Source organism: Anomalospiza imberbis, chromosome Z (assembly GCF_031753505.1).
Source record: "Anomalospiza imberbis isolate Cuckoo-Finch-1a 21T00152 chromosome Z, ASM3175350v1, whole genome shotgun sequence".
Lineage (NCBI taxonomy): Eukaryota > Metazoa > Chordata > Aves > Passeriformes > Viduidae > Anomalospiza > Anomalospiza imberbis.
The window spans coordinates 72,478,249-72,502,487 of record NC_089721.1 but is presented as its reverse complement, the minus strand read 5'-3'; the positions used below and the strand labels follow the sequence as shown (position 1 = coordinate 72,502,487).

Genomic DNA, 24,239 nt, shown 5'->3' with positions numbered 1-24,239 from the left:
GATAGGCTCCTCTGCCTATGTAAATGGGTGATGCAGAGGGCATCAGCGAGCCCGGTGCAGTGTGTTTAGATTTTGTGTTTGTGTTATTTTGAAAAAGATATGATAGAGGTTAATTAGGCCTGCATAAACTGGAGAGCTGGTCCTCAGCTCAACCAGTTTGCACAAACATGGCCATTTACTGGAATGTTGTGGCAGCTGGGGATGGGCACTACCTGCTTCCCACTGACTGAGAGCTGGGCTGGAGGGAAAACCTCTTTTCCCATGGCACACCCTCCAAAGAGCCCTTTCAAACAATATAAATGATAATGAGATGCTCTCATAGAAAGTTCTGAACGTGACAGACCAGGTAGGAACTTCCTCACTCCTTAATTTAATAATTATCTCCCCTACTGATGTCCCAGGAGCTGGCAGCAGCAGTTGTTTCCCTGGAAATGTTTATACCCAGGTCCTTGAGGAAATGCTGGCATCTCCCTCTCACAGCAGAGGGGATTACACGAGTTAGTAACACACTCTTCTCAAGGTCTTTTTCATTCAGATTAAGGAAGTCTTGGACAACCTTCCAGCAGCTACTGGTGAAGCAGGAAGAGATAAGGCAGGTGCAGTGCCAAAGGTGATTTTATTTCTGAGGCCTCTGAAGCTTGATCTTGGCTGATGTTCCATCGGAGGAGCATGGGCTCCATCTGTCACACAGCCAAGGGGAAGGGTACCCTGTGAGGAGACAGGTCATGCTGAGTATCTGTGCTACATGAGACAGGGAACATCTCATGGAAGTAGGCAAAACCTCTGGAGATGGATGACAGCCAGTCAGATACTGACCGACTGAGAAACACACGCGTGCCTTTGGCCACAAGAGCCCTTCAGGTTTGAAATGGAGTTAACAGTGAGTACAGGTCAGCTGTGTGACACCGGTCATGCTGCACCCAGGGAGGATTCTCCCCAGCTATTAGATCCTCCAGAATGACTATTCCTCCACACCTTTTGCCTTATGGCGTGGAGGTGTCACGAAAAGGGGTGCTATTTATAGAACAGCCAGGTAAACAATTCAGGCCTCATGCTCAAAACCTGTTTTTCAGTGTGAATCTCCCAGGCCTGACATTAGCTCCCATAGGAGCTAAGGGAAAACTGCTTCTCTAGGCAGCCAAGTGCCACCAAATGCATGTGAAGCCTTGTGACAGATGCTGGTAGCACTCCCCAAATGTGTCTGGAATGAGCAATAATGCTCAGGTGAAACAAAATAAAAGGGAGGGAAAAGAAACCTGGCTGAAAACTTTCCTTAGCTGGGAATGTGTCGCCCTGATTTCAGGAATGTTTGGATTAGATAATGTGAAGATGCTGCCTGAGTATGAGAAGCAGGTTTACATCACACTTTCCTGGCTTCTGGTGGGTTTCACTAAGTTCAGCATTTTAAATCATGAGGAAGATGTTGGTTTTGTTTTCTTTTCTCTAGAAGATGATTATCAAAGGAAGAAAAGGGGAAGGAATCAATCATGATGAGCCTTCCTAGGCATTAGAGAGTGGGCTCTGCCCCAGATGCCAGTGGGATGGAACTGGAGACAAACTGAAATAATAAAAGCCTCAGAGCACTAAGCAAGCATTTATTCCCTCCATCACAGTGCAGCTTCACCTCTTGGTGACACTGTATTTCCACTGCTCACTGCTGTGGTTACAGAGGTAGAAAGGGCATTCACAGAACAGGGACATTGTTCCAAGAACAGGAAATCTTCCTGTCATCCCTGGACTCCACTTTGTCTTCCCTCCTCCACCAGCCACGTCTGCCTAGCTGCTTATCAGTCCCTCCAGAACATCAGACCTTCACCGTGATCCCATCTCTTACTCATGCTTTACTCATTTCCCAACATGGCAATTGCTGCTGTTCAATTCAGCCTTCCTAAATCCCTGCTTTGAATCTGAGGTCATTTATAAGTGCAGATGTGGATGGAAATCAATATAATATTAATCCATACCAAGTACATGCAAGGGTATAAAATACTCTGTGTGCTCCAAGAGCAACATGCTGTTTTTCAGATGTTTGGGCATCAACAACATCCATGATGCTGTTTAGGAAAAAAGGATGAAGTCCCAGTGTGGGAATACTTTTCCACAGCAGCAGGCACAACTACAGCTTCAGTCACATTTAATCACTGTTCCTTTTGCACGGGGAAAGGCGTACAGATCTGCTGGGGGTGCAAACACTTTCATGACAAAAAGAAAGTCAAGAAAGCAAAATGGTTTTAAGATTCTAACCTGGGAAACCAGTATTTACTCTATATCTTACTAAAAGACATGAGATACCAATCTCATCAAAGATTGGTAACTAAGCTAAAAACTTGAAAACCAAAGACCTACTCCTGAGGCAAACACCTGCCTGAAGCAGCAATTTCAGAACAACTGCAGTTTACCAGTTTAAAGATCTTGTTTCCAGACAGTTTTGTTGAGCAGCCATGCAGCTAGCTCCTAATGAACAGCCTGAAAATGCCATTTAAGGGGAAAATAAATAAAAAAATCCCAACTAAGTATCCATCACCCACACTTAGGCCAAAAGGATGAGATGCCATATAACAAATAAAGTTTGAACAAATAACAAACAGGAAGAGGCTTGTCTGACCTTCTTGGATGATAAAACCTCAACAGAGAAGGTTTTTGCAACACAGTTCCTCCATGTTAGTAGATTGCAGACACTCAGAACAAAAAATTTCACTGGGCTCTTTCACTGGTATTCCTACTTGCAGCTAAATCCCACGGTTTATTAAGAATTCATCTGGCAATTAGAACATCTTGGATGACTAGGAAATGTGTGAATATCATAACAACGCCATTATTTATTAAAAGAAGTAATAACTAGAATGTAAGTGCTCAACATAAAAAGTTACCAGCTGATTCTCTGCATATTTTGAACATGTACACACTTGACAGTCAAAACCCAAGACCTTTTAGGAATCTCCCTTTCCCCTGTTGAGGAACAGCTCCTTTGAAATCCAAACCCGAGTTGCTTTGATGCCCTGTTTGGAGCAGCATCCAGATTTAAAGTTACAGAGCAGACTTTGCACTCACCTCGTCTCCTGCCCAGTATTCATTTGGCCCAAATTGGAGAAACCTTTTTTTCCTGAGCCCAGAATAGGAAAGTTTGGATGGCTGCTTCTGATGGTGATTTAGATTCGCAGGTAGATGTGAGACAACACAAAGGTCGTAACGCAAAATCACCTTTTTCCTAGTTGCAGGATAACTTGGATTGATGAAAATAAGGTTTTCAAACAAGAACGACAACAGTTAACATACCTTTAAGTGTGTTTTACTTTTTAGCTTTGTTCCTTCTGATCAGAAGCCTTTCCAGAACAACAAATACTGCAAACAGACAACTCTCCCACATGCAGCCAGCATGAAGTCACACAGTTGTCTGATACAACACACACCTGTCAGGCATTATTGAAGAAGTCACTAGATCACTACAAGTGTGCAAAATTAAGAAGTAAGTGCTAATGGGTGGTATCATTATAAGTAATCTAATCTTTACTACTGGTGAGTGTAATTTAGTTGCTTCAACCTTTATGACATGCTACTTCCTTATCTGCAGCTGTTCATTCTGCTAATTCAGAAATCTTTCCATGCATGCAACAGCAGCAGCAGAGACTTTTGAATCCTTTTCACAACATTTTGGAACTTCTAAAAATGAGTACATGTGGTATTTTACAGTGAGCAATCCAGGTGTCTCAGATCCCCTACCTCTGCCTTCTCAGCAGCTAATCAGACATCACTACAATTATGGTCCCTGCCTTTATTTCACATCTTAAAAACAGAAATATTGAGAGATTATTTGATAAATTACACATTTAGAAACAAATAGCTGAATGTAACTTAGGTCAGAGGTCATATTTTTAGGATGGGAGTGGAGCCATCAGTTACAAATCAGGAGGAATTGTTCAGGTAGCAAGAACTAAAAATACTCTGATAAACATCCCCTAGAGTAAAAATGCTCTTTATTCTTCAAAGGGTGGTTTTATTGCCGTGGCTGATTTACCATTTTAAAGTTTCTTTCAACGGATCTACTGGACAAGAAATTTTAAGGAATTAAAAACAGCAAGCCTTTTCAGCTGCATGGTGTTTAAAAAAAAAAGAGCAAAGCTCCCCTGAAACTCAGACATGTACCAGACACCCTTCCATGAGTTACAGCAGGAGTGTCAGTGTTGCCCGGGCATTAACAAGCACATCTCATCTGGGTTGTGATCACTAATGCTGGTCCACCTGCAGGGGTGTCCACCAGGAGACAGGTTATCCATCGTGTGAGAGGAGACCTGCTGAGGCTTCCCATCCTTTCTTGACATGAGATCTGCTGTTGGGTACTCGGGGACACTCTCCAGCTGCTACTGCATGAACAAGATGCTGAAGGCCATCACCACACAGCACACGGCCACGTAGGGGCTCTTCCGCTCACCTGGCAGGAGGGGAGAGAACCCAGAACAAACAAAAATTTAGGCAATGGCTAAACAGACCCACCTGCTCCTAGTCTAGTGTAATTCTGCCACAGCATGTGCAAACTGATATCCAACATTTCTAGCTGGAGAAAGGCACGCAGAAGTACAGCTGTGTATTCACAAAGAACATGCACAGGCAGTGGAGAAACTCAGACGTAGGACAGGTTATTTTGCTACATAAAAACAGAGTTGAGGTTATTTGCTTTAAGAGAGGGACTTGTAAACACGGCATGGAGGGACAGGACACAGGGAACAGCTCCCAGTGCCACAGGGCAGGGCTGGATGGGACACTGGCAATCAGGAATTGTTCCCCGGCAGGGTGGGCAGGCCCTGGCACAGCGTGCCCAGAGCAGCTGGGGCTGCCCCTGGATCCCTGGCAGTGCCCGAGGCCAGGCTGGACACTGGGGCTGGGAGCAGCCTGGCGCAGTGGAAGGTGTCCCTGACATGGCAGGGCTGGCACTGGGCAATTCAGAGTCAGGCCGATGTAAGGGCTTCCATCTCACTACAAATCACCTTTTCTGAGGTGCAGTTTTATGCTGCTGCTACATCCTAGTGCCAAAGTCAGTGGGCAGGCAGTGGAAAGTTGCCCAGGACAGCCCATTTCTGACTGCTCTGCCCCTCTGTGGCTGCTCAGGAGCAGTTCTGTATCAGCTGAGGTGCAGCTGGTGCTGTCTGGTCTTGGTACCTGCCACCTGCAGTGTGAATCTTCCATGCAGGGTGTCCTGCAGCAGCCACAGCTGTGAGCTCACAGCTGCCCAGACAGAGCCAGATGCCTTTTTTTTGCTTTGCTAAGAAGACATAAGATTGTTAGCATGTGGAGAGGGTCTGGTCCCAAAAATGGTCAGCAGATCACAGAAGCTGCACAGATACCTCTATTTTCAGACTCTCTGAAATTGGTATCACAGTTTCCCAGGAAAAACTGTGGAAGGAAGTTTATTCCATTAACAGACTTTTATCTGGTGGCAAAAGCAATTGTGAGAGATCTATTCCCATCCATTTGGTCCAGAACGTTACAGAGGTCTCTCTATCACCAAGAAAAAAAAGATTCTCAGGTGGGGAACTGTAGCACAACCAGGGGAACATCAGTAATGTTAACCACACTGGTACCTACTTATATGAGCACTTTCTCCATTAATTAGCAAGATGTTTCTACACTTAAACTTTATTCTTCATGGTTCCTCTGAGCTCTCCTTGGAGATACCTCCAGCTTACAGAACTGCCAGGGAGTGTTAATACTGAAACGTGTCTTTCAAGTGAGAATATCCCTGTTTTTACACACCCAAGAGTATAAAGACAGAGCTGGGGCTGTTTGCTTTAAGCAAAGTTCAATTTCCCTTTGCTGTGTGAGGTCTTTACGAACCACCTTATCAGAGACACAGTTTTCAGAGAAACATTAAAGAAAAAAAACACCAAGGCTCCCAAGTCTAGCATGGTGCAATTTTTATGAAAAAAAGTCTTTTCTTTTACCAGCAGGACCTTTAAACACAGAGGGAACAAACTTTCCACAGTAAAAGAAAAATAAAATACTTGCAGTGACATCTCCCATACACAGGATTGACTGCCCGGTGACATTACAAGATTCTGTCATGATCTGGCATATATTTAATTAAACTTCAAATGACTGAACGAATTAATGTCTGCAGTTTCACATCTGTTTAAAATAAATTTTGAGGAAGTCCAACTCCTACGGTTCAGGGTATTACAATTTTCATATGGCTTATGCTTTTCTGCTCTTAATTTTCTTAAAAGCGAAATCACCATGTGGCAGGATTAAACATTATTTTGCACAACTTTGTAAATATGTAACCACTTGCGGGTGATTAAGATCTTATGTACATGTGAAAAGGTTGTTTAAACATACCAGGGATGTGAAATGTAAAGGAAGCCAGTAGACCTTTTCATTTTTAAAACCTACACTTTCTACTTGCCTTTGTGATTAACACACATAAAATCTCCTTGTTGCAAAAGAAACATAGCTAATTGAAAAAAAACATCCTTGCACTTATTTAACTACAAAGAAGATGGCAAGGTAAGGTGAGGCACTCTCTTCAACCTTGAACAAACCCTAATGCAGCTGAATTTTTACATTTGTTTTCACTGGTATAGCTCAAAATTCATTTCTGACAGCTGCCACCTTCCCAGTATCTTTCAATTACAGCACTAAAATTGATTCTGCTATGTCTATTATCTAAATAGGACAATATCTGCAATCATTTTAACAACTAGTCTTCACCAAAACCCTATTTTTTGTGTCAATGCTTTTTTGACACCCTGTAAAATGTTCTGCCTGGGAATGCAAAAAGGGAATCATAAAGGCTTTCTTTAGGTTCAATGATAAATAGGAAGATCTAGAATTACAAGTTCAAAGTTTCTGCTCTGAATTAACAATGCAATTTGAACACTGATGACGGGTTAGTAGTTTTTTTTTTCCCCTAAAACGTGGATATACCTTAATGTTAAGACTAAACTTCTGTTGCATATTCCAATTTCCTTCTCAAAATAAATTCAGGATAAGGATTAAAATAAATATAAAACCAATGTTATGGGAAAATGTCAAGAATCAGATAGAGCTGATCAGCCTGTGTGCAGATGTCACTTGACACGAACAGCTTTGTGTAATTCAAAAGTGCACAGAAGCTCAGCAAAGAAATGAGAGGGAAAAAAAACCACATTTATGCTTAAACAGAACCTTAATGCATTATGAACTCTATGTTGTTTTATTACTATAAGGTAAATATCTGGGGTTTTTTCAACAGTCCGTTGCAATTTCAAACAGACTGCAGTTTATAAGAAATCGCTGATTTCTTTGCATGTTAGAAATACACCCTTGGTTGTGTCACGTGGCAAGAAGTGCAGAAGACTTCTGAAAATATAACACTAGATACATGAACTGACATGAGAAGAAACAGGATTTCCATGATGCTAGTCTAAGAAAGCAATATCCTGCCCCCTTATTTAATGGAGGTTAAAACCTGCATTTTTGAAGACCAAGGATGTGTATGGTTTTCATTGCTACATGGCAACATCATCCTAATAAATTATGCTAGGTATAGGACTGATCCTAAGGATTTTGAAAGGAAAAAAAATAAAACAATTACCAATCCTGGCGCATTTCCAGAATATCCCCAACAGTCTGTAAAGATAAAATAAATTCATTAGGCTCTTGGTTTAATACATCCAAGTCAACTGATTTTCTTCATGTTAAAATAATCTGATTTGACAGTAATTTGTCAACTTGATTCCCTTCTGAACATCAGGAAACAGCAGATACCAGCACATAAGGGTACAGAGTATGTATTACAGAAGTGGCAAAGTTCTAAGTCTAGCATGTTTTGGTTTTTTTTTTGGTCTTTGTTTTTGCATGCAAAGATGTATTGAATTCATTCAGATCTAAAGATTTCATGAGAGCCCCATATTTATCTGCAACGAAGTCCTCCAGAGAGAAAATTTTGTGAAGAAAAAAATCTTCCCAATTCTTTCAGTTCTTTCTTATTCCTTTACCAATGTTTACCTTGCTCGTGTCTCTCCTGTGCTGCTTGCCCAGGATGTTACCTCTCACAAGTGAAACAGCAATGGAAAAAGAGCAGAATTCGACCCAGGGAACACTGAAAGGGATGTCACAAACCTACAGTTTCTCTGTATAACTAAAATTATCTCATGCTGACAGCTCCTGAGGAGCAGGGACTGCTCTAGGGTCTGAGGAAGACAAGTGGAACAATACTGAGGTGTCCTGTGTAAGCAGACAGATTCCAGCCCTTCAAAGCTTGTCTGCAGGAAGGTTTCCTTCATAGCATGGCACAGAACACTGTGGGGAAGCACTTGGAGAACTGCCATCAAGCAGGGAGTAGATACAGCCCCCACAAATAATGTTCTGAACTCATACCCACAAAGGTTTGATTGTCTTTACCCTTTTTTGGGCTCTGAGAGTTGCTTACTTCTAACATATTTAAAGGCATACAGGTAAGCTTGGATCACTTGCTCCTGCATGCTTGAGCAGTCAACATATCTTTTATTTCTATGCTATTTCCATTTTATGTCCTCTTTTATGGTCTTGGTTTACTTCAGCATCTCTCTGTCCATTTAGCAGCCTCCTCTATTTCTGAGACAAAGATTCAGTGTTGGGCAGGTGAAGACCAAGGGTGGCAACAAGTAAGGTGTTCAAACTAATTTTGACTTAGGTACCCCTTGCTGACCTGTTTATCATGAACAGCATTCCATTTCCATTTGTAGAAAACAGACATTTTCATCTGTGCTTTAGATTTTAGTTTTACCTCAAGCAAAACATATATACACGTGCACATATTTGGGCTTGACTATATTTCTGTACAGCCAAAGCTCTTTTATTCCTGCTTTTATGTAGCTCCACAAGCAGAAGTAATGATCCCTGCATACAGACCACCACACTTTTCAGGGCTAAGAGGTCATGCAATAAAGTAACCTGAAGACATCTATGCACTTTTTGAAGATGTGTGCAGGTACAAAGGCATTCATGTGGAAATCTTACAGAGCAAAGTGCACAGCCCTGAAGTGCTCCATTGATAGCACCTCAGGTTCTCAAAACTGTTGTTCACTCTCTGTAAAATTACAATTTACAGACTGCATGCTAAGAAACCAACAGCAAAACTTCCACAGCCCCGCTTCTCATATTGCCATCTCTCAAAAGCTTGCCCAGGAGCTCAAACAAATGAAACACTACCGTTCTGTTAATATACTTTTGAAGAATCTTGCATGGGAAAAAGAGTATTAACCCTTTCAGGCAGCCCAGAAGTGTGCTGAATTTGCCTCACCGTGTCACCAAGGTATTTTTTTGTCTTCTCGGGGATTTCTTGACTAATCTGAAGCCACTACTGCACATTGCCCTACAAAGCCCCCTTGGTGAAAACAGAAATTTTCCTACCTGATGTGCCAGGTACAAAACAGAGGATGGGTTTCACCAGCTGCCCTTAACAACTGCAATTAACAATTTATGAACCTGAAGCCACTGACTTGAGGACCGACCAGCCTTCCCATGATGACACCAGAACATCTGAAGAGGCTTTTGTGCTACTGGAACAGCTCATTACCTCTGTTGGTCCACGCAACCTGCTGCTGAGCAGAAGCAAACTGAATTCTGGACCTTCCGATCATATGCCCTCTGGAAGAACTAAGGAGTTCCCCCTGCAGGAAAAGCCTGTGCAGACCTCGTCCTCCCCTGGTTTTTCCACTAGAGCTCATCCCATGTCCATAAGAAGAACCTCTGCAAGTCAAAACCTGCTTGGTTACTACAGAAGTGATGCTGCCTTGAATAACTCTGCTCCAAAACAATTCCTTCTGCAGCAACTCCTTGGTGTAACTGCACTGTCCCTTCTCCACCCTTGGTGTTCTGCTCCATCCTTGTTTGGATGCAGGTGAAGGTGTGGGAATGGCTGGGATCCCTGCTCTTTCTGGCAGCCACAGACTGAAAGTGCACAACTTGCTGCAAATTCCTGGCCCTCAGTGCTAAATGTTAAAAGCAGTCATTGTGGTAAGTGGTTACCTGGAAGACAAAAACCCCAAATAAATGGAACCTCTTAAGCTGAGGAGGAGTTGATGAAGCCTTAGTGGGTGTGCTGCAAAAAAAGCCATGTGTTCACCAGGAGAAGCCCTGTGCCACTGCAGGAGGGAGTGTGAGACATCCCCACTGCAATGCTGATGGAAAATCAAAGGGGATCTCTGCTGCACATGAGCTAACACATCTTTCTGGTTAGCAGGGAGGAGAGAATTATGTTGTGGTGTACATTCTCCTCTAGTTAGCATGAAACAGTAAATCTCCACTTGCTTTCCCAGCCTGTTGCTGGGAAAGTTGCCTGTTGCAGCACTGTTGCTCTGAACCGAGCACATGGAAACATTCAGGGAAAATGAAGGTTTAAGGTTCTGTTTGGCTTGGTAGGAAAAGACACACTTTGGTAGAAATGAGGGGGAGGAAATAGAGGGTTATGAGGATGGGTGACATCACTGTGCAACAACATCTCTCAACCAACAGAAATGTTTCTTCACTTATTATCCACAGACCTAAATGCTCAGCAAAATCACCACTGACTTAGAAATACAGTGAATAACTACCAACATTCCCCCTTCTCCATCATTTTAGTATTTTATTGCTATTTTTTTATGCCTTTAATTTGGACCAGGAATGATGAGGTAAGAACATCTCTGTGGTATACTGAAGTATCACTAGAATTTGCTTTATTTTGTTTTTAATTTTAATTTTTTTATCCCACATATCCAGACATTTCCATTGGAGCATGGAGCACATTAGAAGAGAGGGAAAGGGGTTTAGCACCATATGAGCTCCATGTAAACATCTACCATACAGGAAACAACTTTCATTGCTTCCAGGCCAAGGTTTTATTCTCCAGTACAAAGTAGTCTACAAATATATATATATATATATATATATATATATATATATATATATTTAAAACAAAATGGTATGTCCTACACCTACATAAATACAAACCTACACATCAAACGCCCAACTCCTCCACAGTGTCAGCACCCCTTGGAAACATTTTATGAAGAGAGTTCTATTGTACTCCAGACAGATTTGCCTCAAGAATAAACAGAGTAGCTCCAGATTAAAGGAAATACTCCTTGCCAAGAACAGCACTAAAATTTTAATCAGTAAAATAAACATTCTTACTTCTTACTGTGTATACCTCATTGACTATTGTGTTATCTTCCACCAGCAGACACCCAAACTCCCCTCGTCCCCCCACTCCCTGTCCTTCATGAAGTCATCCTTTCTTCCATCTTTACTTCCATCCAAAGAAACCTCTCATGTCAGTGACAATTTCATGGCCTCATATAAAAGGACACAAGTGTTTTCATGTTAGAACTCCAAATTAAAAAAAAAAAAAAAAGCTGGCGTAATTTGGGTATCTTACACTGCTAAAATTTAAAAAAAACCTGGGTAATAAAACAGCAACCCCCGAGGTTAATTACAGAGAAGGTTTTCAGAAGACAAACACTTGGGGTTCTTGGCCACAACACTATTAAAAACTGGACACTTCTGAATTTAAATGCCAAAGTGATGGAAGACATTTAGGGAAGAAGAAAATTTTATTTAACAGGAAATGACCTAATGGCAAAAGTGGAGAAGTCAAACACTCAGAATCCAAAAGCCTGTTTTTCCACCTAGAATTACCTCCTGCTTCTACAAATATCACCTCCTTTGCACTAACCTGAGGTGACAGCATTACTGAAGTTCCATGGGCAGCCCCAGAGATTTCTGTGTCACAACTGCCCAGTGGTTACTTGAAACCCACCACACTTAAATCACAGCTCTGCTGATCACAGCTAGCATCCATATGATTAAAAAATAAAGTTAGGTTTGTAGAAGTTTTTCAAAACCTCTTCTAGAAATTCCCTCATCTTAGAGAATACAAAACCATGATTTGAACAGACCACACAAGAGGACTGCGTTGCTTATTTTAAAAAATACTTTAGTTACAGATTATTGCTAAAGCTGTGTTTCAAATGTCTATCTGCAAAACACCTATCTTGAAAACAAGCAAAAAGCCAGTTTCTGCTGGTCTCTTACCCACCCTAGGAATCAAAAATAAATCATTGCAACAACAGCCACATGCAGGAGAATGTTTTATTTCTGTCCCTCATTTCTGTATCTCTAATAAGCATCTACCAATGAAGCTACAAATCTAGAAGATTAGTAATGCAGTATAAGCAAGGTTAGCGAGCTAATAAATTCTTTCAATAAAACTGCAACTAGGTGCTTGCCAACACCTTATTGCACTCTATTGTGAGGTACAAAATTAAGATTTTTATCTTCAAAGAAAGAAAATTTTCAAAGCAGGATCTGCATTATCCCAGACTTCATCAGGAGATGCTGAAAGGCTGCAGGAGAACCCACACAGCTTGTGGATGTTTGAAATGATCAGGCCACATACCCGGATTTATTTTTGTCCAATAAGCTGGGAGCCAAGGATCTGATGTAGGCACAGGTACATATGAGCAGCAGGATCACAGTCAGCAGACTCTGGAAGTTGAAGATGGCAGACTACGGAAGAGAATCAGGAAAACAAAGAATTACACCTCTGCAGTGCAGAACTCCTCTCAAAGTGGAAGTTCTGGAAAAAACGGATGACCCCTTAGACAACACCAAAAATGAAACCTACAATGAGCCAGAAAACCTTTGCATCAATGGAATACAGTGCTGGCAAGTGAAAGTAGAGGTGAGGACTGACTGGCAAGGGAACCAGTAGCAGCCAAGACAAAAAGTAACACAAAATGTGCAGTAGGTTTGTTAATATACCACTTTTTAAAGGCTACAGGCCAAATTTAACAGATTTTTAGAAATACACAGAGTTAAGCCCACCTGCACTATGATAACCAGTTACTTTTATTTTCAAATAACGTTCTGATTGTAAATTGAAAACATCTTTATTCAGAAGTTCTAGTTCTATGGTAAATCCTGAAGAAATTGATGAAACTGCCTTAGGACTGTGAAGTTCTATTGTTGACAGCAAACACTGTTCAGCCTAGTGGCAGTAAGAAGAGACAATTCTTGAGAAACTGCTGCAATATTTGGCAATTTACTACAGCGTGAAGTACCAGTAATAGGCAGAGAGTGCATCCCATAAACCTTTTTTTTAAACTATTTTTTATGGTTTTGGGGTTTCTCTCAAGTGTCTCATCTGACATTCTGGTCAGTGTAACAGCGCCAGGTGGTGCAAGAGGCAATTGTTTATTTCAAGAAGCTTTATTTTACCCTTGCTCTGCTATGCTCATTTGCAAATCTGATTTAGTGTGAGCTCCAAAAAAATAAAAAAAAAGTCAAAGCAAATGCAATAAATTCACTCTTTGTTCTGGAATTCTGATGAACTTCTACCTCCTGTGTTCATACTGCTCAACCCAGCTGGCCAAGTAGTGGCATTTAATTAAAGGTAAATATTTAGCACTTAGGAAGGGATAATACATTGGCATTTCCTTCTCCAAGCATACTTTAGGGCACATCAGAGCCTTCATTTCCACGCAGCCTGAGGCACATCTCAGTTGATGTGCACATGCTTTCTTCCCATGTCACAACATTATAATGTTTTCAATCTCTGTTGATCAAATCTGTCTAGCTAATGAGAATTATAAAAGAAACCCACAATATTCCAGTTCAGTATGGCACTAGCAGGAAATTAGGAGAGAAAAATGAGAAGTTCTAGCAGAAGGAAAGCCATTGGAACACTCATAAGTGTTCCAATACTGAGATAAAAAAACCTGGTGATCAAAACCCACCAAAATCAACAACAGCAGAACAAAAAATTTTATCTTATTTAGAAGTCTCCATGAATCATATGAACTCCAGAACATGCACCGAGCTGCCAGTCTGAATACATGCTTTAGGCAGGGTTAGCTATCTAAAGTAGTTTCAGTATTTAACTTAATGGGGTCCAACAGGCCACTCTGTTAAAAAGCATCATCAGAGATGCTCTGACACTGCACCCTGTATAGGAGAGATTTCAGCATCCCTGAAACCTACCCTTTTTGTGATGAGGGAGCAGTGCTCCCACATCCAAAGCCAGCCCTCCTGTCCCAGCCATGAGGCTGTTTGGTCTACTCCTGTAGCCTTTGCTAAATCACGTTTAATTTATCACTTTAGCTCAACTAGCCACTCCTTCTGCCCCATCATGTCATAAATAATGGACAGACTCTTCCGAAAGGACAACACACTGCCATGCCCAGCCTCTGGAGCCTTTGTGCTCAGCAGAAGTTTCTGCCAGCTCCAGAAACCAGGGAAGTCTCAATTCCCCCTGGCTCCTGCGGGTCTAGGAACGCCGCGGGGCCGGATCCAGGAGCGGCTGCTCTCAGCACAGCCAGATACTGCCTATCAACTGATTAACTCGATCAGTCCTGCGGGACAGACAGACAGCTGCTCTGACAGCTCACAGCCCTGCGTTCCCATGAATTCCTGCAGCTGCTTCCCGAGGCGGCACCGGGCACTCCGGCACTGCAAAACGGCAGAAGGGCACGCTTGCTTCCTCCTAAGCAGGGGCTGTAAGTGTATACTCATGAAACGTGCTATCAGTCAATCAACTGGGGCAGTATATAATCGTACATAATTGTTCTTTGTTGGGGTCTTCACGTGCTTCCCCAGATATGCGTGGCTGTAATTGCATCTGCCCTTCCACTGAAACGTGCTCTGAATGACACGTTTATCTGCACAGCCACTTTGAAAGGGCAGATGTGAGCTCTCCAAAATTTGCTTACAATTCCTGGAAATGAGGATTTATTCCTGAATTAAACGGCTTCACTCTTCACATCTGAAGTAATTCTCATGGCTCAGCTGAATTCAGAGAGCAGCAGCCTACATCTGGCTGCTCCAACTGATGTAATTAAAAGCTGCTGCAAGAGATATACATTGCTCAGAATCCTTTTAAAAAACACTGCATTCACATACCAAGCTACTTGGACAACGTAGATGTGTTGCTGTTCATTTGTTTAGACTGGGTTGCTCTGATGAAAATGTATTAATTTCAATTTTTGACTTGTGTTGACTGGCTTATGGTAGGTCCTGTGAGCCTCATTCCCACTACAAAGAGATCTCAGCACATGGAGAAACTGGTGCTGTCTCTCAGACTGTGTCCCCATGAGGGTGAAATGACAACTAACTTCCTAAGATTCGTGCTGCAAAGCCAGAAAGAACCAGCACTGGCATTTTATTCTGCTTTTAGACAGTACAAGCTTTAATTCCACAGGCTGACATTTTCTACATCTGCATTTGGTGCATTTCTGACATAGTGGGAACACCTCAGTTGCTCCATTCTGTGTCATTCCCCACTGTGCCCCGTCCTGTGTTGAGCACCACCACATCACCTGCAGCCCTAACGAGGTATTGTATTCACCTGAACTTGCATAAGACAAGTTTTTTCCAATGTCTTTGGAAATTTAAGGCTATAGACTTCAGCTTTGAGAGCTACATGCCCAAAGGCTGTTTTAAATCCATTCCAAAACCAGGCCTTTAAAAAAAGACTCAATATTATTTCCTGATTATAATGTATCTCAGTAAAAACTCCATATAATAAACCATAAAGAATTAATACTCCTGAAAGTTTTATTGTGTTGGGATTAACAGCAGTGGCTTGTATTAAAATAAATACTCATGGGAATATACAGTAGTTGGAAATCAAGTGGTACAGCTAGGGATGTATGAATATACTCTGAATCTGAGTAGAAACTGAAGTTTAATGCACTTAAGAGTTGATTAAAAATTAAAAGTTACCTATGTGGCTGTGACAGGGAATCATGACAACAACTGCACAGCTCCTGTAAACCTCATCACAGACAATGTTATCCCTCAGCATTAAATTTACTACACTTGGGCAGAAGAAGAAGAAAAAAAGCACCAGCTCAGAGTTGTGGTTACCAACAGATCTTGCACTTCACAGGAGTATTTAATTCAATATGCAGAAATAGCTGTATTGAATGCTCTAATTCTAAGCACTTCTCTGCTCTGACAACACCCACAGACAAGACACTGTAATTTATCCATCTCTGCAGTTTTCACTGACTCCATTACTCCAATATTCTCTGCTTCAGACACATTGTTCCCTGTCCTTGCAGACAGCACCGTGCTCACAAACCACCTAATGATGCAACCCCTGGGCAGCACAGCAATAAATGACACCCCAGGTTTTGATGCAACTGTCTGTGTCACAAAGGACCTGCTGATTTTCCCCTTGCCTCACAAACTTTTGTATAAAATAAACCACCTGGTATCATGGTTCCAGGGGAAATGAAATGTGCAGGAGGTGAACATAAACCCTATGCTGTTGTCCTTTTGGTAGAAAGCCTAACACAAAAGCTCTCTGAGTTTATCTCTGCAGACTTAGCACTGAAATCAAAACTTAACCTTCCCTAGACTTAAAGTATCTACAAAATTATTATTTTATCTCTGATTGCAGCATGACCACGATGATTTCATCCATCCGTGCTCTAAAAGCAGAGGCCATTGAAGTGCCAGCAAGTTGCAAAACTTTGCCCTGTGGTTACTATTGTGACAACCAATTTATGTGGGCAAACACAGACAAATAACTGGAATATTTTAAAGAAAGTATTACTTTGTGTAATACGCTGCAGAATATTCAGTCTTTCTAGAATGGTTTTATTTTTTTTCCTCCTCAGTATAGTAAAATTGATGAATGATTTTGTTTTCTAGAGCCAAATATTGATACCAAATCATTCAGCTGCCTTTCTCATACTAGATTATGAACAAGAGCATGCACACTGCAGTTAAAACTTTAGTTAAGCTTGAGCTGATAAAAATTTCATTACAGAAAAATTAAATCAAGCTATGAAATTTTAACAAAGAGATCCTTACAAAGCTGAAAGAGAAAATACTTATTATCTAGGGTTTCCATTAGGCCGTACAACTCTTTATTTCATCAGTAAAATCAAATTTTTTGGAATATAATATTGAGAAAAATAATAGGATATTAATCACGAAGTACTACTCCCAGCATGAAAGTCAAAGCAATTGCTAAAAACTAATTAAAACATGCATCTAATTGTATTATTTTCCAGTGTATTAAAAAAATAATTATTCTTCTCACTGCTGCCAAATGCAATCTGATCAAAACAAATGGAAAACAAGCATTTGTAAAAGAGGCATGCTAATTAGCACCATAAAAAAATTACGAAAAGTACAAATTAGTGAAGTTTGAAGCAATTATTGGCAAAAGTACACAACAAAATTAAGCAAAGGGTGTTAGTAAGTATCCAAATACCAGCCAGATGCAGTTGTTCCAGAGTAAGTAAGGCTTTTTACTTTGGATTTACAGCATGTTCTCTTCAGTATTTTGTTTCCAAAGAATTTAAGTACTGTATTTAATGTTCATTCAGTTTTCTGTCTGAAAGATGTAGTTTTGCACTCACAGAATGTAAGCTAAGGCTTGATTAGGGAAATAGGGAATTTTTTTCCCAGTCGTTTCCTGGAGAAGCACATTGTCAAGTTTAAATGGCAAGTGCAACTAACATGTATGCTTTCCAGCCAACTGAAGACTAATACATCTATTTAAAACATAACCAATCTCCTCAAACAATTAAACAACTTAAATTGAACTCAATTAAACATATGGACACAGTTGCCCTCCCCTATAAAAAGCTCATTTGACTTTAGCACGTTTAGGATTTTTACTGTAATTCAAATCCACAGACCAGCAGTGAAAAGACACCTCCAGGCGATGATGCTGAAATTTCACACTTGTTTGCATTCCTCCCTCTTTGCCCCAATATCTAGTTTGAAAACTGAACTTGTGCTGCAAGCAGGTAGCAGGTGCAGCATTTCACCAAAATATCTCACTCTGAAAATCAAAGTGACTATTAAAGTCCTTTCCTGGGGTCACTGTAGCACAAAGGTGTGTATGTCCACATATTTACTAAATAAAGAATTATGGTGGATATGTCAGTAAAATCTTATAATACCTTTTCCTCCAGGTCTTCTCTGTAGATTATGCAGTTTTCAATTTTACAGAGATATTTGTCCTCTGCTGTCTTCCCCCATTAGATAAAAACAGTATTTTAAATAACCCCATTTTTTTATAAGTAACTCTCCTGTCTTTGCACACCACACTCTTTTGTTCACCACAAATTTAGTACTGAAACTGAAAAAAACAGTAAAGCCTCTGTGTGTGAACGGAAGAGGTAAGAGTCATACTAAAGCACCCTTGGAATCAGGTGATATCCTTCCTATAATAAAAGCAGCATGCAAAAACCAGGAGTTTGCAACTGAAGGTGCTACAGGAATGTGAACATAGCCATGGGAAAAAGTCTAACTTCTCAAAAAAGAAGATATATTCTAATTTACTTAAAAAGTACAAAACATAACTATAAATATTTTATGTATACTATTTACCAAATTTTTTTTTTGCTCATTCGTAGTCAAACCATTTCTTTCAAACAAAAATACCAGGAAAAAATATACTTAGTTAAGAAAAAGTGACAAGTTCTGCTAAGTCTGTCCCTTGGCCCTGGACAGGTCCACAGCACCTCTGAAAGTCTCTTGTTTGGCAGATGTTCACATGCATGGTTTGAATATTTAGCATCTGGAATTCAGGTAATATTTTTCACAGCTGTTCTCACCTTGTCTCCACAGTCATCAGGTTGAAAATCAAAAACTTTTGCTGAGTTTGAATGCCTGGCTCTGTGCATTAGCAGAAAAACATATTCAGTGCTGCAGCTCTTACAATGAATGTGTGAGGTGTCTAACGCCGCAGGCAACCAAAAAATTAAACTGTGACATTCACTTTTTTATGGCACTCAGGAAAGAAATGGTTTCTCACAACCAGTGTCATTCTGGGTGAATCTGTTATAGCAGACTCACTGCATCCCACTCTTCCAAAAAGAGACCATCTTACCGTGACAGAATAATTTCCTCAGTTCAATAATCACAGAAATAAAACACTGACAATGTACTTTGACATCGTCCTCTAAGGTGACAAAAGTATCTACGCTGAACACTTCAGGTGAAATAAATTCACAATACAAAGACACTTTAAAATTGTAGTATGACCTAGAAGACATTTTTAAACCTATGTACCTTTAGGTCTTGATAAAAACAGAGCTGCTAGCAAATCTGAATTAGGATGGATTCATTCTTGTAATTCTGTGTAAGACAAACAAAACTTTGTACTTGAAGACTCCTGAAAGCTCCTTTTTCAGAGCAGTGTCCTGGGTTCTGGTATGTTTATATCCAACAGCTTGGTCTGAAATAATATTTACTAATGAATGTTTTTACAATTGGCTCTATGAGCAACTCCCCTTCCTTCTATAAACACCACACTAAGAGAGCAACAAAGACTGTGACCAAAACGTTTGTGGAGAGTTACCAAATCAATTTTTGGGTAATAATGTAGGGCCAGGATCAGCCCCAACCAGAGGGTGACAGAGAAGAAGCCCTTTTCATCAAGTTTTCTGTACTTTTGAATTTTCTCCATCATCAAATTCTGTCTGAGTGTAACTTCACATTTCTGCCATGAAGGAAAGTGAAGACCACCTTTCAGGAGGTGAGAAGCTCCTCATTAACTTTAATATTACCTTTGTCTTCTTCCCTTTTTCCATCCATGCACATGGCAAACTCTTCAAGCCCACCAGTAAAACTTCTGTCAAGCTTTCAGGTGTAAAACCCTGAAAGCTGGCAGGGCAAACTGATTTGTGGAAGTCAGCAAACAATACAGGTTCTGCTCCTAAATAAATGAGGGAGCTCTGCATCTCTGGTGCATCCCTTCCATTTCCAACAAGTTTGGAATCCACCGAGCAGCTTCTACTGGCTTCCATAGCTGCTTTAAGTTAAAATAGTGAGGGTTTTGCTTAAAGTCAAAATGGTGAGTTTTTTCCCTATCCACTGGCAGTGAAGAGGGAAAAAAAAAATCCCACAATTTCTGCTTTCACATAAAAGAAAAGACAGGTAAAAGTCAGCTTACACATATATATAGTGGTTTTTTTTCTGTTTTTCTGCTTGGCAGCAGCTGGCCCTTCACCAAGCTCAAGTTCTCATCTGCTTAGCAAGGAAGGACGCGGTAAGGAAGCTTGGAAAGCAATGGAATGAAAAATTTCCAAGGCATAGAGTCCTTTGGAAATCATGCTTCAGAATATTATAGAATATAGAATATTCAGAGCGCTGCTAGCTTGCCAGAACTGCAGCTCTTACTCTTTGGACAAGGAGAATAAATCTGAGATGTAGCTCTAACCTCTTCCATTTCATGACACACAGACAGCAGCTGTTTCCTCTCTCACAGTCAAATGTGAAGTCAAAAATTATCCTTGTTTTCCCCTGAAATGCCTTGACACCAGCGGTGGCATCATGGACAACACAAAGTCCTGGAGGGTTGCTGCTCTCTTGAAGAAATTCAAACACCACAATAATGCTGAAGAAACTTATTTTCACCATTAAATCATAAGCAAACCATCCTTACAAGAGCTTCTTGCTTCAGAGTCCTTGAAGCACACAGAGTAACCCTCCAGCAAGGAACAGGGACAAGTGGAGAAGCTAATTCTAACAGAATCTCAAACACTTGCCATAAACTTCTTAAGCATTACCTTTAAGTTACTGTTATATATTTCTTACACATCACTAAGAAAATATATAAAATATAAATGACATAAAAATATAATATTAAGTAATTAGTTGCATTTAATCCGTTACACCAAAGGTCTCTTGCCTTTTTCTACCACCTCAAATCCTTTTAAGTACAATAAAGAAGAGTGAGCTGCTGCTGTAATTCTCTATATTCACCTTTCCATGGCACTGAATAGAAGTCTCTTGCTTTCTGCACATGTGTTTTAGATCTCCTGAGATAATTTATCCCTCTCATCATAAAAAACACTCCTTTTGTTTTCTGCTTGGAGCCCCAGACTAGAGCAGGTCCACCAAGGAATAGCTCAGGCGAGCAACTCCCAGCAACTTCCTGCTGGTGACAAGATCTGGGATCCTGGGCACCTTTTTTTGAACTGAGCCATAAGAAACTTCAGGTGGGGCAGATCTCTTCTGTAAATACAACGGAAATACAGCAATATTCCATTAAACTGCACAGCAACCCTGCAATGATGGATAATCTGTCAGCACTCATGGCAGGGGGGAACCAGGTGATCTTTAAAGGTCCCTTTCAACCCAAACCAAAAATATCAAAAATTCCCATCTTAAAAGAAACCCTGTGCTGAAGTCGTGGACAAACATGTACTTTGTACAGGAAAAAAAACCCCTAAGTTAACTCAGCTATTCCTTTGGTTTTCCTTTTAATTTTGAATTTGTGTATCTGCTCTGCTCATATAAACGTCGTTGATAAACAAACATTTAATGTACAAACCTTGACTGAGAAAAAGTGTTTCACTGCTCAGCTTTAACTATGACAGAAATGCAAACCCTTATTTTGTATTACCTGCACAGAGACTGGAAAAATGAGGAAACAAACAAACAACAAAAAAAAATTACCAATTTGCCTCTATACCAACTCTACAAAAAGAATGTATATATTTATACACATACTAAATATATACACATATATATACATTTAAATACAAAAACCCCACACTGTTTAGGTGGCTGGATTTTAGAATAAGGTGTATTGGTTATATATACGTATTATATATATGTATAATAAATAGTTACTAAAATATTCAATTATACATTTGCATACACCCATAAATATACACTTAAGTACCTTTGTATCCACATGTATTCGTTATACACATAATAAACTCATATACAAACACAGATATCCTCTTCCAGATGTACTTACTTGTTTTTTATGTATTTACACATCTCAGCTACTCATATAACTATGAATAAATTTAAGACTAGGTATTTATATGTCAAGTTATATTGCATGTACGTCTATAGTCCTAAATACTGCATATGCCATAAACATTTAGATTTTTTATAAATATGAAATAAAGGCCATGTATATATACATATCTATGTATATATACATAGATAAGAAATGCTATACACACACACATATATATATATGTATATATATATAAATACATACATATATATAGACAAATATGTACTTTTATGTATTATTCACAGTTTTCATGAGTAAGGGGACCTGGGCCTCTGACACCCCCGAAAAGCAGACAATGACGCGGCTCAGAGCACTGCACCATGAGCATGACGTCACACGACGGCGCCGTGACGTCACGTAGCGCAAAAATGACGCCAGGAGGCCGCGAGAGATACGCCCAGCACCTGACCGACCTCGCACCGGCTGCTGATGCCCCGCACGGACACAAAACGGGTTTTTCTGCCGTCACCAAACCCCCGACGCAAACCCGCCCCGCGCTACTCCCAGCAAAGCCTTGAGGCGGCCCCGCTCCCGCGGGCCGCGGCCCATGGCGTGAGCGACTTCTGGGGGACCGTGCAGGGCCGCGGAGGGGCAGGGGAGCGGCGGGGGCCCGGTCCCGGAGCGGGCAGGGCCGGGCGGGCCCCGCGCTTACCATCGCGCCGCGCTCCGCCACATCACCTTCCGGCCGCCGCCACGGGCGGAAGCGCGCACCGCGCGCCCTCAGCGCGCCGGGGCGCGGGCACGGCCGCCATTGGCTGGCGGCGCCGCGAGGCGCCGCGATTGGCCGGCGCTGCCGGCGGGGGGCGGGACGGGCGGGCGGACGCGGCGCCGATTGGCTGGCGCGGCGCAGGCGGAAGTGGCGGCGCGGGAGGTAGGTCGGGCGGGACTGAGGGGAGCGGGGGAGGGGCCGCGTCCCGGTGTGGGGACAGCCGGGATCGCCGGGATCAGCCCTGCGCTGACCCCGCACCGGCACTGAGGGGAGCGGGGGAGGGCCCGCGTCCCGGTGTGGGGACAGCCGGGATCGCCGGGATCACCGGGATCAGCCCTGCGCTGACCCCGCACCGGCACTGAGGGGAGCGGGGGAGGGGCCGCGTCCCGGTGTGGGGACAGCCGGGATCACCGGGATCACCGGGATCACCGGGATCAGCCCTGCGCTGACCCCGCACCGGCACTGAGGGGAGCGGGGGAGGGGCCGCGTCCCGGTGTGGGGACAGCCGGGATCGCCGGGATCACTGGGATCACCGGGATCAGCCCTGCGCTGACCCCGCACCGGCACTGAGGGGAGCGGGGGAGGGGCCGCGTCCCGGTGTGGGGACAGCCGGGATCGCCGGGATCAGCCCTGCGCTGACCCCGCACCGGCACTGAGGGGAGCGGGGGAGGGCCCGCGTCCCGGTGTGGGGACAGCCGGGATCGCCGGGATCACCGGGATCAGCCCTGCGCTGACCCCGCACCGGCACTGAGGGGAGCGGGGGAGGGGCCGCGTCCCGGTGTGGGGACAGCCGGGATCACCGGGATCACCGGGATCACCGGGATCAGCCCTGCGCTGACCCCGCACCGGCACTGAGGGGAGCGGGGGAGGGGCCGCGTCCCGGTGTGGGGACAGCCGGGATCGCCGGGATCACTGGGATCACCGGGATCAGCCCTGCGCTGACCCCGCACCGGCACTGAGGGGAGCGGGGGAGGGGCCGCGTCCCGGTGTGGGGACAGCCGGGATCGCCGGGATCACCGGGATCAGCCCTGCGCTGACCCCGCACCGAGCCACGGGGGCTACGCGTCTTCAGTGAGACGCAGGAAAAAAAAAAAAAAAACCAAAAAAAACCAACAAAAAACAGAACCAAAAAACCAAAACCAATTCAAAACAACAACAACAAAACTAAAAACAAAAGAAAAACCCCACAAACAAAAACATAAAAAAACCCCCGCCACAACTGGTTGTTTTGGTGTGTTTTTTGGTTCTTTTCGGTCGTTCGTTGTTACTCGGCTCCCAGCGGCTGTTGCCTCGCCCGAGGGCATGAGCCGCTGGCTACTGAAGCCGTAATAACAAAAAGAACACCTTAATGAGGCTGTTTCTTAATTAGGGCCCTCCTACTGTTAGTTCTGTTTTTGTATAGCGAGACCCAGACTGGTCTGTTGTATTTTGGCTCTTGTGCTACGTTTTCTTCTTTTAGAGCTTTTCATCATCTTTTCTGTAGCTGCACTGGCCCGAGAATTTCCAACTTCTTTTTTTTCCTCCAGGAGCCTTTTGTTTGTTTTGCTTTGTTTTGCTTGTGTGTGTTTTGTTTTGTTCGTTCATTACTCCCCCAAAAGCAACAATAAGTTGTTTTTGAGGGAATAACCTTTGATGCTGTGAGAGCTCAGTAAAACGAAGACGTGGTCACTGCAGAAGAAACTTGGACAGTGATGGCTTTGTGTCTAGGTGCCCGAGTGTTGCTGTCATAGCAAACGCCTGAAGTGTCATGAG

General features: G+C 42.4%; 1 protein-coding gene across 1 annotated transcript; it reads right to left on the bottom strand.

The window, feature by feature from the left end:
* Positions 1-3,682: 3,682 nt before the first annotated feature.
* On the bottom strand, positions 3,683-22,561 carry TMEM167A (transmembrane protein 167A). Its single transcript, XM_068177075.1, has 4 exons — positions 22,431-22,561; positions 12,395-12,504; positions 7,568-7,602; positions 3,683-4,429 (listed from the first exon to the last, which is right to left on the bottom strand). Exons 1-4 carry the CDS (start codon positions 22,431-22,433, stop codon positions 4,359-4,361), a joined length of 219 nt encoding a protein of 72 aa, XP_068033176.1. The 5' UTR covers positions 22,434-22,561; the 3' UTR covers positions 3,683-4,358.
* Between the last annotated feature and the right edge of the window lie 1,678 nt (positions 22,562-24,239).

What these genes read in the sequence shown, in the direction of transcription:
- TMEM167A (XM_068177075.1), bottom strand. An exon ending in TTGGACAAAAATAAATCCGG is followed by an intron (nt 7,603 to 12,394) that starts GTATGTGGCCTG and finishes TTATCTTTACAG; the next exon opens with ACTGTTGGGGATATTCTGGA. An exon ending in CTGGAAATGCGCCAGGATTG is followed by an intron (nt 4,430 to 7,567) that starts GTAATTGTTTTA and finishes CCCTCCTGCCAG; the next exon opens with GTGAGCGGAAGAGCCCCTAC.